Source organism: Podarcis raffonei, chromosome 5 (genome assembly GCF_027172205.1).
Source record: "Podarcis raffonei isolate rPodRaf1 chromosome 5, rPodRaf1.pri, whole genome shotgun sequence".
NCBI classification, from domain to species: Eukaryota; Metazoa; Chordata; class Lepidosauria; order Squamata; family Lacertidae; genus Podarcis; species Podarcis raffonei.
The window spans coordinates 58,779,223-58,796,268 of record NC_070606.1 but is presented as its reverse complement, the minus strand read 5'-3'; the positions used below and the strand labels follow the sequence as shown (position 1 = coordinate 58,796,268).

Below are 17,046 nucleotides of genomic sequence, written 5' to 3'. Positions count from 1 at the left end.
GCTTGTTGCAGAAAAAATTAAATCCTTCCTGTGACCTGGCTTTGCTATAGAAGAAAATCAGGTGGTTACCAGAAACATATTTCCTTCACATTGCATCTGAAATGTTAGCTTCCTAGAAAAAACCTGCCACTTCTCAACACATCTTGGTAACCTCTGAAAACAGTTTACCAAAATGCACTAAATATGGGTATTTGTTAGGAGACTGTCATGACTGTTTAAAGTGCTAACATAGTGCCCTAAATGTATGGTATGAATGTGGGATAACTATTACACATGTGCCTCTCTACTGCTGTAACATCTAGCTTAACCCATAGGCAGCTGTTTTTTTCTTCTGATTAAACAGGAAATGCCTCAGTCAATTAAAGCATGTTTCACATTACACTGACAAAGCGGTTGCTAACAGGTGAAAAATGTCCTCGCTTTTCGGTGTGGAAAGAGCACATGATATAGGCAAATTTAAACAGTGTCACCCCCTATCACCTCCAAAAGAAAACTGCACAGTAATTTGTGAAGCCATTCACCTAATTTTTTGTCATGAAGGTTTTGCTGGGCCCTATGCTTGTTCATCCGAGTTACAATTAAATAGGAATGACAATATCACAATAGGTTTCCCACCTATTGGTTACAGTTGCTATTTGAAATAATCCTACTTCATTCCACAGTGTTGATGCTAAACCTTTTGTGATTACCCACTGACCAAATGTGAATTGCTGCACAGAACACAAAAGATAGTTTGTGTGCAGGTAGTTTACACTCTACACTGAAAATACAGGAGAGGAGGATGGGAGAAACAGCCACCCCAAGCCAGTTTTGAAAACAGATCTTTGGGAACTTATGGGCCAACTGTGCACCTAACCTGCATTCTGCTGAGATATGTTGCCAACCACTGCAAAAATTCCAGCACAAGGATTTTTTTCAGTGTAAGCATAAAAGTAATTGTATTCCTCTTTAAATTTATTACCATATTGACATTTATATTTGTTGGTTATTACTGTGTGTAGTATTTGTGGTTACTTTTCCAAGCTCTGCAGAGTTTAACTATTTCCTGTTTGGATTACTGTCGATGTTTGTGCTTTCCGAATTTTATGCTTTTTAGATTTGTCTTTGATGTTGCTATTTCTTATGGAAGCGGTGGACAGTAGAGTGCTGGATCCAAGGTTAAACTCATTTAAACTTAAAATTTTCTCAAAACAAGGTTTGTCTTATCTTTTGTTTAGCCATACCATGAAGGCACCCCCAACCCCCCCAAATGTATGTGTGTCCTGGTTTCCCCCCCCCCCCAAGCAAAGCCATGGTGTTATTTGCAAATCTTTTGATCTTTACAAGGCGTTAAATAGAATGCAGCTGTTGAGTGAAGGTGATAATTGGTTAATGGCTTCAAATGTCCCCTTACAATTCCCCATGTCTCTCATTTAAATTGTCTGCTGCAGTACCCTGACTTGTTTGTTTTCATTACTCATGTTACTGCAATTACCTTCAGTAACTAGCTTTCTCTGAAAGCTACACTAGTCAATTACCAGCCTCTTAAGTCCCTTAATGAAAGGAATTGTTTCTTTGTTTTGTATCTTTATTTGGACATACAGTGATTCCATACATTTGACCTTGGACCCCGAGAATTATGCATAACGGATGTGGAAAGATGATACCATTAATTTGAATGAGCTCTGTTGGTCTGATTAAGAGGGATCCTTTACCCATTTTTTAATATCTGCACACTCACTAAACTGTATAGCTTTAGGAGTATGGCAACTTTTGTCTTGCTTGAATTGTTGCTGAGGACAATTTAAAAAGCAGATTGTCAATGCACTGTCCATGTGAGTCGGTGCTCAAACTGCTATGACCAAAGCTTTCGATTAAAAAAGAATGAGGATTGGGCTGACACTTCATTTCTTGCAGGAAAGAAGAGCACATGAACGGAAGAAACCCTTTAAGCAAGTGCACAAATATTTGCATTGACAAGATGACTGAACCATGAAGCAGCTCATGGCTATAGAGGCAACTCATCACCATAGTTCACAAAAAGAACAACTTGTATAGCTTTAAATGAGTAAGGATGAGGTACACAGAAGAGTATAGGAAGATAGTACTTCCTACTTGCTCAGTTCTGACCAATCAATGGCTTTCAATGATATTATTATACTTTGCCCTCTAAAAACTGTCAAATTTCATCCAATGCAAAAATACACAGTTCATTCTATTATGGAATGGATCACTGCTTGGAACATTTCCAACCAAGGGACAGCAAGCAGACTCCATGAGTCCAGGCCACCTGTTACAAATGGTGCCTGAGGCTAAGCACCATGAGAAAAACTTGGTTGGCAAAACCCCAGCACTGTTTTGGGGTTGGATTAAAAACCTCTTGTTGCAAATCCAACTCTTCTAAGCAGAGACACAACCCATAAAGGGGAGCAGCCTTTATAACAGTCTGTGCCAGTGCTTTTCACATATTACATTTTGAGAAGTTAAACAATTATTACTGTTTGCTTTTAGCTCTTGCAGAATACAAAAATCTAAATAGCAGCTGTGTTAAAAAAGGAGATAACTATTTATGGAAAATAAAACTATAGTACTATAAATGGATTATCTTTGCTCATTGATGATTTGGAAGCTTTAAACTCTGGAAAACTGAGGCAACGACAAAAGCTTTTCCTTCTTACAGAAGCATTTTAGAACACAAGTTTTACTCGGCTGTGGCCATTTTAAGAATACATGGAATAGAGTGCAGACTTTTGATTTTTGAAAATTCTACAAAGCTGAGAAATTTCTGTTCCTGGTAGCTAAAGAGAAAAAGTTGAAAATGATAAAAAACCAAGACGGAAGTGTTGCCTCATAGTTACTTTCTCTTGAATCCAAAGCACTTCCCCAAATTTGTGCATTAGCCTCCTTTCTTGGTTCCTTATGACTGCTCTTTCTAAGATACCCTTGGCAAGACCTCAAATATTTAATTCAGCTGTATTATGTGAATTAAATAAATATATATTGAATTCATTTTGAACTCAGATTTTTGGCGAATCTTGACATTTCTAGGTATATGGCACCCCCTGCCTTTTTGAAACCTTATTTAGTAACAATGAGGCCTTGGTTTACATACACCACAGAGTAAAGTGCTATAATCCTGAAGGGCTAATGTGAGCCACATCACTTCAAAGTGCAGGTGAGGGATACCTGTCTTGAATGCTCCCCTACATTTAACCAAAAATAATACTGAACCATCTTCCCCCAATTTTATTTTATTTTATTTTTAAAAAACAACAACAACAGGACAAAGGAACAGGCCTCTATCTGCTATACTAATTTGTTTGTTTTTAAAGGAAAAAAGCTTATTGTGTTTTGTATGTGGGGGAGAACTGAGAAGTGCAATCCTTCACCTGCAATCAGAAGCAGTACAATCTCAGTTTAATACGTAGAGGGCACGTGGATGTGCTAAAGAGCACATTACAATTGCATGCAACATTAGTCTAATACTGAATGCTTCTTTTTAAACGATAAGGTGCTGGAGCAGGGCCTTTGGAGTGGGAACAGACAAGAAGATGTTTAAGAACACCTTCACCACTGCTTTGTCTCAAATTGGCATTTTGTGAAAAAATGGCCGTTTGAGAAGACTGCAAACACTGATGTGTAATGTATGGTTTGGCTCTGAGAGAGGCAGCATGCAGTTCAGGTAACTGTTGTGTTTCTTACCTGATTGTATTATCTGATGAACCACTCACTACTAGTCTGTCTCTGTACTGTAGACATGCAATACCTCGCTTGTGGCCATTCAACGTACGCACAAACTCACAGGTACTTGTGTTCCAGACCTGTAAGAGAGACACGAGTACACAGAAGGGAATAATGGAGAGGGATGTTTATGAGAAAGTCATAGATTGTTGTTGGGAGACAGTGTGGTGTGATGGTCTGAGTGTTGGATTAAAGACTAGGAGGCTCTGGATCACATTCCCACTCAGGCACAAAACTAAAAGGATGGCCTTAAGCCAGTCACTCACCCTCTCAGCCCAATCTACACTAACAGCATGATGATGAGAATCAAAGTGTGTGTGAAGAAGGGAACCATGCCCCCCTGATGAAGGCAGTATAGGAAGGTAGTATAAATGTATTGCAAAAAAGAAATAAAATAAATGTCCAATGTCATCATGACTTCATGGTTTGCACCTTAATAGTTCTGTCCCCCGATGCTGATACAATGTATTTGTCATCGAAGTCGACCACATTGACAGCTGCCCTGTGTCCAACCAGTACCCTTCGTAGTGTGATGTCTGTCGGGGAGGCCATGTCCCACACGGCAATGGACCGATCTTTGGAGCATGTCACCATCATGCCATTATTAAAACGTAGGTGGAGCACTGCTTCACAATGATGGATCAGGGTGTTCAGCATCTCACCCGTATTTACATCCCACACTCTGGAATTTGTGACAGCAGAGAGAAAAGAAGGGGAGGAGAGAGATGTTTTAAGATTTTCCATTATTAAGCAGAAGGGGGAAATATGCCAAACATTCCTGTAAAAGATGTGCTAAATAAGTAAGTCTGTCCGCCTAATTTGGTAAATTCAAATAGTATTTCAATAAGAATCTAATTCTTCCTCCCAGCAACTTTGTGTGGTAAGACATTATTATATCCATTTTACAGATGGGGAACTGAAAATGAGAAAATGTGCAATTTGCTCAGTGTCACACTGTGAATCTTGGGCTTGGCTGCAATTTGAAGCAAACTGTCCTCCTTTGGGTTTAGTCAACAGCACAGCTACGGAGTCCAACAAACAAAAGTTAACACTGTAATGTCCAAACGGAGTAAGAAAAAGCAAGAACCTCAAAACAAAAGGATTTAACAGGAAAGAAGATCTGAGGACTGAAATCTTCTGCTGCATGTGCTGAGTTTCTGTGCTTGTGGGCGTAATGCAACATCTAAACTAGTACAGAATTTAGTTTGCGGAGCGCTTCCAGCTTTGTTTTAAAAATCATGTCTAAAAAGAACAAGGTCAAAATTTATCAAAAGGCAGGTCCTTCCTCAGCACATTTCACTCTTCTTAGCTTTCAAATAATCTATATTAACACACTCCAAATCAGCAAAGCCTCCAAAATGGATCATTTACTCCCAACACAGAATTACCCCTGAACCAAATATGCTGCTCTTTCTTATGACTGTATTTTTAAAAATTCTAGGCCGCAGGACTTGAACAATTCCTGAGCAATAAAAAATGTCACGTAGCATCCACAATTTGAAATATTCATTTTGTCCTGCTAAAGCATTGTATAATATATTAATGGCTGGCATTAAGGAATTTAAAATATTTCTGCTAAACGAGAAACAGTTTAATTGGATATTTCATGCAAGCAGAATCTGTATGCTCAAGAAAACGTGCTGACAGCTATCTTTTCCCAAGGACAGGTGTGTGTGTGTGTGTGTGTGTGTGTGTGTGTGTGTGTGTTGATAACCCTGGAATCAAGGGTTTAAACTGCTGACTCTGAAGGCTATTTTTACAAAAACTTATAGAAACAGCCTTCCATTCCTTGTGCATGTCTTCCACCGTTTCTGTTTTGAGGGCAGAATTTGAATAGGGCTTGTGGAGCAAATCCATCTTTCTTACTTGCAACCTCTTCTTGAGCATTAGGAGTAGCATGGTAGCCAAGACACTCATCATATAATCCCCCAATCTCAATATAATTTATTCCAAACTACGTTTTGACACTGCATGCAAACTGTTAACTTTTAGGCTTAATTTTCAAAAGCTTTTAGAGGTATCTGGTTGGTTAACTGCTTTCTGTTTAATTTTTTTGCTTATTGACTGTTGGCTCTATTCTCTACCTTTTGTATATTTTTTCACTAAAATGGATTGTTTTAATTATGGGGTAAACTGCCTTGGAGGCCTGTATTTGTTAGAAAGGCAAGATATAAACATTCTCAATAAATAAATAGCTACCTGACAGTGGAATCCGATGATCCAGTGATGATCACCCGCTCATCATACTGGAGGCAAAGGACTGACCCCGTGTGTCCAGTCAGAACCCTCTTGCATTCTAGCGTATTCTTGTCCCAAATCTAGGAAGGCAAAAAGGGCACACATTTGGGATTTCACCACAAGGTAAACAGATTGTATTGCTAGACTGGCTCTTTTGTTTTTCTGTAACACAGCATTTTATTTACTAAGGCGAGCAGAACTTCTTCTAAGTGGCACACAGTGCACTTTGTATTCCACAGGCACTTTGGAGCAATATAAACTATCCTTAATATCTCTGTTTTTAATATGAACATAGTCTTTACCCTTCTCATTAGGGAACAGGAAGACTTTAATTACTGAAGGACCAATAACGTGGCTAGCACTGAACAGAATGCAAGAAAATGAAACAGATAATATAGATTTATCCTCCTTGTTTGGAAGAAAGGGAGGAAAACCAATGCAATTCATAGTCAGACTTGATGGGGGGCACAAGGGGAGGGAAAGGAAGACAAGGATTAACCTCATCCTTCTCAGTTTCTCTCTTGCATTAGTCCTTCTAAATGAAGTTACACCTGCATTCTTCTGGGGAATGGATGTTGTGTTCAATCATTGCCCACTGGGGAGCTCTCACCTTGATGGTATTGTCTCGGAGGCCACTTACTATCTTCTGATCATCATATTGTAAACAATAAACCCCTTTGCTTGTTTCACTTCGGCAGTGGATTCGCTGTAAGCTGTGCCTTCCACACCGCCAGTTTGATTCTATTGTCTGGGGGAGAGAGAAACAATTTTAAAGTGTGGAACAAACATCATGGAAATTTTGCACCAATAAAGCCTGCTGGACTCCCGGGACAACAGAAGCAGCTCTGATGCTGAAATCATTTATCATTAGATAGTCCCAGAGCAAAGGGACAAGTCCTTCTCCCTGCCACTTTCCCAATCCCTAGCTTCCATAAAGTTTCAAATCCCACTAAGATGATTCTAGTTATTACAAAGAAAGCAAATGCACCAGATATCTAGAATATAGCTGAAATTAGTGGGCATGGCTAATTAGTTCCATTCATTTCAGTGTGTCTACTCTGAGTAGGGCTAACATTGGATACAACCCAGGATGTTCATTTCCCCTTGTGTTGACTGTCCCTTAGGTAGGTTTTCCCCCTTCCCCCACACTGTTGGCTCCACAGGTATCTGTCCCTTCAGTGGTCTTCAAGAATGCTGAACTGGCTGCAATTCTCATCTTTTCTTTGGAACAGCTTCTCCAGAATTAAGGTCAACAGTGGGTACTGTAAAAAATGCAGGTTGCCTTGATTTGGTCTCAGTGACACTTGGAGAAGCTCAAACAGTTGTTTGAGTCGGTAAGACTTACTCTGATGAACTTTGCACAGCCCTTGATCACAAATGTGACACTGTGAGATGCTTCTTCAACGGAAAGGTTGCCAAATTTAATTCAGTGTAATCATGGAAGTTGAACTGAAATGGTATAATACACTGAGATTTAATTGTGGTGAGATGGTATAATCAAAGTGCCTGAACATTCAACTCCCTTCAAAGAAGGGGAGACCAAATATCAATGGATTTGGTACATATGACTCCTAAGTGTCTTAAAGATAGACTACAAAATTGTTTTTTTATAACAGGACTCAGAGGGAAAATGTGTACAAATATGTACACACTATCACATTCAGCTTTTCTTTCATTCTACGGTAGATGCAGTAGGAAGCTATAACTGGCTGGCATCTGTGCAGGAAATTTGAATGGTTTCACACACAACAAAGGAGCTCAGATGAGGGTTTCACATACAATTGCATAGCCTTTTTTCTGGCTCTTACCTCTATATCCTGTATAATTTTGGGATAAAGTGCTCTGTAGAAGGAATTGGGAGGGGCTATCCCATCGGGCGGCTTGTTCTTAAAAAGATACTGTCCCCTAAAAGAAAGGAAGAAAGAAAGAAAAGCAGCATTGCTCATTTAGCCATGGCTATTTCATTCAAGGATTTGCGAGAGAGACTTGTAGAGCTCTTGTGTTTGGTAGATGAAAATGGATGACTAGACCAGATTTAAAAGGGATGCTGTAGGGTCTGCATCATAATACTACTGCCTTTAGACATGTGGCAATTCATAAAATAGTAGGCATCTAAATAAATACATGGCCCTTTTGCAAGTAAAGGTGGATAGATAAAAGGGTCCTTCAAAGGAGAGTGAGAATAGGAGAGGACCTCAGTATGTTACCCACATTCTACTTGCTCCAAAACAAAAAGAAATTAAGCAATTCATAGTATCAGCAATAGCATTTTACTGCTCCTCTAATCTTCTGAGTAAACTGCATTGGCTTCTTCTTCAACTTAGCCTGGTCATGGAATGCACATTTTTGCCAGAGAAAGGGAGGGAAACCCAGTGAACGGCAATCACTTCATGCTGTGTAAATTTTTTAAAATTCCTCATCCTAAAGTTAAGGAGCCACCTAACACTGTGCGGAAGCTAGTAAACCCCACCATGGGCATACTAACAACTCTTCTGCCTGGCAACATTCCTTGTGAAGCAGAAATGGGCACAAATCCTCTGAGTATAATCCTGGCATGTGAGGCATGGCATTTAGCCTAGGCCAGCTCTCTGCTCCCCCTTTCACTGTTGCATTATTTCCGACAGGTTTTTTCCTATGCATTCCTTCCTTGCCACAAATCTGAAAATATACACTGAGAAGTTTCCTTTTGCGTGAGGTGCCCTGGGCACGTGCAAGGTAAACCCTGCTTTGGAAGAGTGATTTGAATCAACAAAATGACTAATAAAAATACTGAGCAGTGTGATACAGGGGGGGGGGGGAACACATACGATTTCAAACACACAATTCTGGAAAAACTATGCCCTAACAAATCTCCCACGTTTTAAAATATGGCAGGTATAATGCTTTGCCTACAAGAATGTCAAGCTTTGCAAACCTTCCCTAGTTGTGTGTGTAGCTCAGCAACACCTTATAAGTAAGCAATGGTACCCTCTGCAAACTAGCAGATTTGTGCCCCTAATGAGAAAAAGAACCCCAATGCTGAGCTGTTAGCCAAGAAGGTACTAGAAGCTACTCATTCCCCACTTTCTATCTTATGAGTATGCATCATTCATCACCCTGGAAGAGAACTCTATGCAGGCATCTTGAAGATGTCGGAAGCAGCACATTCGCATTACTGCCTAGACATTTTGTCAGTGTGCTGTTTGACATGTTAACTATGACCCACCAAGATCTCCACAATCAGAAGTCAGTTTTGCTCACTACAGATTCTGAAGCGGCAAAAGTAATGTCTGTGCCTTGCTTGTTGTTAATTCTGCCATGGGAAAGTAATCTGGGTACCTCTAGAAATCAATACTAAATACAGAACTGTATTTTAGGTATTTTTTGAAGCGCTGAAAGCATTACACAAACATTTTTTCTGCCCTCATAATCTATTAAACTGTAACATATTTCTAGTGCCAAAGCCCTTAATAGAATTTGCACTTGGCAAGTTTCTGGCCTTATTTTTAATTTTTGTTTTAATAGCAGCTAAAATGCCTTAGCTGTCACCTTTGTCTTGTTTATGAAATATTCATACCCATTTCCTCACAGACAACATACGAGGGAGGCTCCTTGGATAGAAAATTATGTATTAAGGGGATTACCCAAGAGAGCGAAGCATCTAATGAAATGTTAACAGAGCAGCTCTAGACTTGGGGAAAGTCTTGCATAATAGAAAAAACTATTCCGTCTGATTAACTAATCTATCTGAATTTCTGCATGCTTGCCCTCAGTGGTTTGTACTCTTGGCTTTATGGCTAAAGATAAAACAGGTCTCTAATTGTGAAAATCTGCTGAGGAAAACAAAAGTGACCTAACACATTCATAACATGTAAAATGCACCTACTTTAGTTGTACAGCGAGTACATAAACTTCTGAAAGTCTAATGAATTAATATATCAAAGACTGCTCTAAGTAACGGGAGGGAAGGATACCGTATGTTACACAGACTTACGTTGCTCGTAAGCTTGTTCACCCACCCAAAAGAAGGGCATTCGCTGGTGGAGGGTTGAGGTGAAACAGAGTGACCACCCCAGACTCTGGACTTGGCTGATGGTCCACATCTGGCACTGGCAGCTACAACTGGCAGCCCTGCTACCTCCCACCCAGCAAGGCTTTGCACCTCTTCCCTTCATACAGCAAGGCAGGGGGAGAAGACATGGGGTTGGAGGGCCTTTCCAGCACATCTGCTGCTAAACCAGCATCCACAGAAAAAAATGTAAGCCCGTGTGTGTGTGTGTGTGTGTATGTAGAGAGAGAGACTAAAGTCATTGCAAATCACCTGACAGTAAAGAAAAAAAATTGACTTCTATTATCAGATGGCTCTGCAGTTTGTTTCGACTTTACATTTCAACCTCCGATGAAGGCCTAACATTGATATATGCCGAAAGGCATTGGGTTTATTGACTGATTGAGTGATTATATTCATAGCCCATCTTTTTCTCCAAGGATCTAAAGGTGGCATACATAGTTCTGCTGCTCCTCACTTAATCCCCACAACAACCTTCTAAGGTAGGTTAAGGTTAGAGGCAGTGACTGGCCCAAGGTCACCCAGTGAGCCCGATGGCTAAGTGGGGCTTTGAATGCTTGTCTCCCTGGTCCTATCCTGACACTAATCACTACACCACAGTGGCTCTAAAAACTCCATACAGCATCTAAGGATTTTTCTCCTTCCCTTTTTTGGTAAAGGAAAAACAATTTTGATGGGGGAGAGGAGGGGCTGCCACCACAACCACCGCCATTGCCATGAAAAGAAGGAGGAGCAGCAGAATATATATATATTCCGGATATGAGAGGACTTATCCCCTGTTCCTGTTACTAAGCTTGGCCAGTCATCTCTGGAGGTAGAACTAAATTACTGGATTCTGCTTCCAGATCAAGGGGAAGTGCCTACCTGCCCCAAGTTAGGAAATAATACACACTCCCAAAAAACAGCCTCAGAAAAAAAATGAAGACTGAATGGTAGAATTTAAAAGGCAATCTTCAATTTTCAGATAAAATGAACTGTCATACTGAAGACCTAAAGCTGTTTTCAATTTACTTGTTTTGCTAGGCTAAGTCAGTGCAAGGATTCCTGTTAGCACAATGGGACCTTTCCCATGCCATCCCCAAATCTGTTCTGGAGGGTCTGGAGAACCCACAGAACAGCAGGTGATGGGAGGCGATGGAAGATCGTTCCATCAGAGAAGTAGAAATTCTTGCACTGATGGAATGATCTCCTTAGCATTGCGTTGAATACAGCCCCATACCATTTAAAAACCATACCACTGTGAGTCGTAAATTACCAGCACCTACTCCTACTCCCTCACTGAGCAAGGGAAAAGATGCATGAAAGATGCTCTCACCATCCTCTCCGCTCTGCCAAACCCCTCCACAGCGAGTCTGTCCGGACCATTCTCTCAATCAGCTTCTTCCACAGCATGCCGTCAGATGTCACTCGGTACCATTCCTTGCACACCAGCTCAACAGCACACAAAGACTTGGCATCCAGGTACGACAGGATATTCTCAGCGATGTGATCCAGGCCGCGAGCTGGAAGGGAAAAAGAGTTCATGAGAAGCCCATCTCTGCTCAGACATTTTCACCCCCACTGTTGCTCATTCCCTTCCCTGTAATGCAGAGCTGGGATGATTGGACAGAAAATAGTCTCCTGTGAAGTTCTGAAACCAGTAGCTTCTTATGGATAAGAAACAGCAAAGCATTAAAGATAAAAGTGGAAAGCGTTAGAGATGATCAAGAATCCTGGAAGCCATTTCCAATCTATTTCTATGAGTTTTAGCACTAGGGGGATGTTCAATGGAAGGCTTTTCTCACTTGATGACGCACCCCCCCAAATCTTGCTATATTAGGACCATTTCTCATTTTGCTACTACAGCTGTTCTTGTATTCCACCAGCTCAGAAAGCTACTTTTTGATGCAAAGAAGAAAGGAATAAAGTGCATATCTGTTCCTAATACAGTATGAAGCCTGAAGGGTTACCTGTGTTCTTTCTCTCACTCATTATATATGTGTGTTTGTGTGTGTGTGTGTGCATGTGCACGCGTGCACACACACACACACACACACACAGAAGTGTGCACAAAAAAGAGGAAGTAATAAAGAGTTTTACTGATGCCATTAATTTTACCCGGTAAAAGACATGCAAAAACAGTGAAAATTGCTAACATTTTCCAGCATTGCTGTTAGAACAGCCAGCGAGTCTCATCACAGCTGCCATTTAAAATAAAAATAAATAAAAAATAGCATTGACTAAAATAGGAAAGGGGCATGACAGTAATAAGCTGGTCAATACCACATAAGCAAATATGGGGTTCAACCTTGACTGCTTGAACTGGATGGGTTCCTCCATTAACTGAACACCTTACACTAAACCCCAGTGTGTGCAGTGGCCTCAGAAGAATAAGAGGACTTTAAAATAAGATGATTTCACTTATAAAGCTTCACTTGGTTTCTACTGTAAGGCACAAGGGAGACTGTCAGGAAGACTTCTTTTTTTGCCGTCTGATTTTGGGCAGTCATGTAAACAGGCAATGCATTAGGGTGGGCAACAAAAAAAATTGCCTTTCTGTTTACAAAATTCACATGTCAAAATCTCAGCATTTATTTTTAAATCAATTTCTATGAGGAGATCAGACACAGTCCTGGAAGCAGAAATGCAACTGTTATGCTAAAAATAGTGATCAAGAAGGCACCTGAGTAGCCACACCTGCACCCTACTCCAAACACACCTGGAGTAGACGGAGGTTGTCTGAAATGTAGACCCAAAGTTTTACTAGACAAAAGTAGAAAGTAACTTGCTAGAGTTCTTGAAACTAATGACAGGATGAGAGAAATGGTCTGTCTGGGGCAACCCAGTCAGATGAGTGGGGTATTAATTAATTATTATTATTGAAGGGAGACTGGATATGCCACTTACAGAACCTAAGAGGTCCAATTATCACTTACAAAAAGGGGTGGTGGTGGTGAAGCTTTTAATGTTTGGCAGACTAATGTATTTTAATATTTTGTTGGAAGCCGCCCAGAGTAGCTGGGGAAATAAATAAATAAATAAATAAATAAATAAATACATACATACATACTACTACTACTACTACTACAGGACTAGAAAGTTTTAGGAACAGTGGGAGTTGCCATATACATCACTGGGTCAATCTAATTCAGTATTGTCTACAACTCAGTGGAGGGGTTCAGAGAAGAATCTTACCTGGGAGATGCCAGGAACTGAACTTGGCATATTTTTGTATGCAACCCATGTGCTCTATCACTGAGCTATAATCCTTCTGCCATGCGGTGGAAAGTACTGGATTCTTAAGGCTTATATTATAACTGAACAAGAACTTAGAAGTGCTCCCACATTACAAATGCTTTTCATATATGCTAGTTCATATCATAGAGCTAGCACAGAGACGACCTAAAAAATACATGCACACAGACCAAAGTGCTCTTGTGGGATCTTGAGGGAGAGACTCTCGCTCTCAAACTGGAGAGATGCTTCTGTCTAAAGTCATGATGGATCATCAATGAGAATTGTGGGTAAACCATGACTTCTTGTGGCATCTAGTGAATACGAGCTACTGGGTTTTTTGAGTGGGTAGATTAATGTTCAATTTGCAAGGCTACTTTAGTTGCTTGATCAAATCCACCCCCACCCCCAGTTTCACTTGGGAAAGAGTCAAGCATGCCAGATTAGCATAGCAGGCAACTTTTCTCTCTCCAAATAAAAAGCTACCAAACATCCAGAGAGAGATCAAATGCTTCATTTCCTGCTCTTGTTACAGCTGCCCCAAAGACTGAGCTTCATTTGTCAACAACAGAGGCTGAGCGTAGGAAGCCATGAATGCATTTTGGGATGGCTGGGGTCACATGTCTTACATTTAAGCAGACGATGCAGAGTGAGATGCCTATCAGATGATTCTGATCAGGATTTACAGAGGACACACTGTACCAAAACTTTGCTGCTGACAAGCAGAAGACCTCATAATGAGCTTCTCATGTATCACAGTAGTTTTTCTCCCTCCATATTCTCAGGACAAATTCATGAAAAGTAATTTTATAAAGAAATGTGATTTCTAAGAGACAACTCTTTCAACCCCAACACTCCAACTCTGCGGGGGCAGAGTTTTCCTAAAATGAAAAATAAACCAAGCAGCATAATTCCACTTGACAGACAAGACAAACTTCAGCAAGTAAAAGAAATACTCAACAGACCAAACAAAATTTTGCTGTTACCACCTTTTCCAAAGGTGCTGTCCCTTATTTCTGCTACATCTCGAATGCAGCACAATGTTAGGAGAGAATCTGCTCCTTTTTTCAGCTCTGAGTTTGGAGCTGGAGAGGGGCAGAAAGTAAGCTCCTGCTTGCCCACAGCTCATTGTTAGGACAGAAGGTTGCTTTCCAGTGTGTTCCTTGGGCGCTAAAAGCTCAGAGCACATTCAGGCACAGAGACAAGCTGATAGGCCTCCACCTTCCCGCTTCATCTCACAGCTGAAGGCAGAGGCATCCTGACTTGACCTGCCTCTGTGTCCAACAGTGGCTCCAAGTTTAGAATACCCCTTGGGCGCAGAGATAAGCCCATAAGCTTCTGCCTCCAATATCCACCTCCAACCTGAAAATGGGAGGTGAAGGCACACCAGTTTGCTTCTCCATGTTAGTCCCAAGTTTGGGCTCACCACAGCCCAATGTTCCATTTGCCACAGTGAGGCAGTGATAGATACAGTGATAGATACAGATTATTTCTCCAAAACCAAAAGCTATTGAAGAATATACTTACAGTAAGTATAAGCTGTGATGTTAAGGCTTTAGATTTTCATCATTCACTATGTTAAAGCTAAATAAATTGGGCAAAATTCCAGGCAAAAAAGAAGAAATGTCAAAACTTTACCTATGAGCATATGTGGCAGGTACAGTGTGACTGCAGAACATGACAACCACCACTTTCTATAGAGCATCTTTCTTTTACACCACAGTTTAGGGTGGGAAGAATCCCTTCTAGATGGCAAGGAGGACTTCTGTTTTACTTCCCTCACCCAGGAGCTTCTGGACCAGGGGTTGTCAATCTGGTCCCTACTGCCCACTAGTGGGCATTTCAGGATTCTAGGAGGGCGGTAGGGGGTTCTACGGCACAAGCTGAATCCTTCTTTCATTGAGCACTGGTGGGCAGTAAGGAAATTTTACCATCAAGAAAGATGAATTAGTGGGTGGTAGGTATAAAAAAGGTTGACTACCCCTGTTCTAGACTGAACTGAACATGTTTCATAGGAAATAATATGCTGTATAGAAATGACATGAACTTGATGACCCCTGCCCCAAGACCATGCTAATTTCTATGATCCAAATCCTGTTAACTGTTGTGTGCCCCCAGTAAATGAAAGGCAACTAACCAAACATAACAAGTGCACCGGGGGGGACGGACCATGAGAGCATACATTTTACGATAGGTGACATATCCTCAAATGGCAACTCCTTTCTAGGACTCCAGGGACAGAACACCCTGCTACTGAAGAAGGCTGTTCGAGAGATATGAGAAGTCAAGGTCTTTTTACACGTTTTTGAAGCCTGCAAAGTCTGTGTGTTTGCCAATAGCTTTTCAGACTACCTGGTAGTGCCGTGATGAAGTCTCTCTGTAACATAGGTTTGAGGTATGAGTTGATGTGCCCGTGCTGATAATGACACATCTGGGAGATGAGATGTTCCACAAATTCCACTTGGTCGGACTCTGACCACTGCTCAAAATACTTGATACAGAGCTCCTTCTCCTTTTCATAGCTTGCAGATAGCTTCCTTTGCTTTGGCACAATCATGCTTGAAGTGCCATTGGCAAGTTTTGTCTATGGAAGAAAAGAAGAAAATATACAACACTGAATTTTTCAGGGCAGAGAATTTGACATCCTTAGAAGACAATACATTACACATAAACCTACCCATGTGATGGAACAAACAAATCCATCCAGCTCCTAATTACATGTTATACAGTCTAAACTTCTGCAAGTTTCCAGCCACTTTAGTGCACTAATACATGCCTGTCTGATGCTTCACATCTAAAATCTTTTTAAAAAGTCCACTAAAATTGTGAAAAAACATATAAGATACAAAAGAGGGGGGGAAATTCCCCAATGCTGCTGTTCAGCATCATGCAGAGTATGAAACAAATATGTCTTATTCAAAGACTATGAACATACAGAAGTGAAACTTTAAAAATAACATTTTATAAAACTATGTGCTTTGACTTTTTGGTTTTATAGTGTTAAGATACTCACCATGAAACCGGCTCCTCAAAGACAAATTTCAGGGACAGATAAAAAGTATGAACCTCTTCTATGATAGTTTTAAGGAGGAGGGCCAATTCAAATGTTTTGTTAACAATTTTAACTAGATTTAAGTAACAATATCTTGCTGCTATGGAGGACATCCTATGATGTCCCAAGTTGTTCCAACACTACCAAACTAAAGGTCCTTTAGCATATGTTGTCTCAGACATTTCCTTCCAATAGACTGAAACACATCTAGGGAGGACAAGTGTGCATGTCTTGAAGACTTCCAAGAAGTTCAGGCCATCAGAAGTTTAGATAGTGCACATTTGTTATTAGACATAATTGTAATAGTCCATTAAAGAATAGTGCAGTGACTTGCTACAGACTGTTATGCATGGTGATAAAAAGAAATAACCCAATAGTCCAATCTTGATCTTGTAGAGGCACTGCACTGAAGAGTAAACTCATAGGACCAAACAGATCCCTCTGCAACTGCTGGGATCTAATCTGAATTGCAGCATTTGATCAGGCGAACCAAGTTATTGGTCTTACATGGCTGAGTGTGGAAAGAATATAGATGGACACAAAGCTCAGTGTCCTTTATACATAAAGACTTGCACCCTGATAACTAGAAGCCCCACCCTTATGCCCAAATGTCAGTCTTCTGGAAATACTTCTTGTTTTTCTAATATACGGTACTATATGAAAAGAAAGGATGTGAGTTGTTGGTTTTTGTGTGTGTTTTTTTGCAGATCGAGGGTTAGAATAAAAACAGATCTTACATATTTTTTCATATACCACTAGGATCCGTATGCTACAC

General features: G+C 40.5%; 2 protein-coding genes across 10 annotated transcripts in view; one reads left to right on the top strand and one right to left on the bottom strand.

Annotated features, from left to right (window-relative positions):
• Positions 1-17,046, bottom strand: part of BTRC (beta-transducin repeat containing E3 ubiquitin protein ligase) — a 115,740-nt gene that overhangs the window by 3,952 nt on the left and 94,742 nt on the right. For all 9 annotated transcript variants that reach the window (XM_053389413.1, XM_053389411.1, XM_053389414.1 and 6 more), the window contains 7 exons: positions 15,572-15,803; positions 11,322-11,508; positions 7,767-7,863; positions 6,569-6,706; positions 5,920-6,038; positions 4,153-4,402; positions 3,682-3,800 (listed from right to left, as the gene is read on the bottom strand). In XM_053389413.1, the coding sequence (XP_053245388.1) occupies positions 3,682-3,800; positions 4,153-4,402; positions 5,920-6,038; positions 6,569-6,706; positions 7,767-7,863; positions 11,322-11,508; positions 15,572-15,803 (1,142 nt within the window). The remainder of the gene's footprint in view (positions 1-3,681; positions 3,801-4,152; positions 4,403-5,919; positions 6,039-6,568; positions 6,707-7,766; positions 7,864-11,321; positions 11,509-15,571; positions 15,804-17,046) is intronic.
• Positions 1-17,046, top strand: part of POLL (DNA polymerase lambda) — a 127,033-nt gene that overhangs the window by 94,757 nt on the left and 15,230 nt on the right. The gene's annotated exons all lie outside the window — the stretch shown is intronic.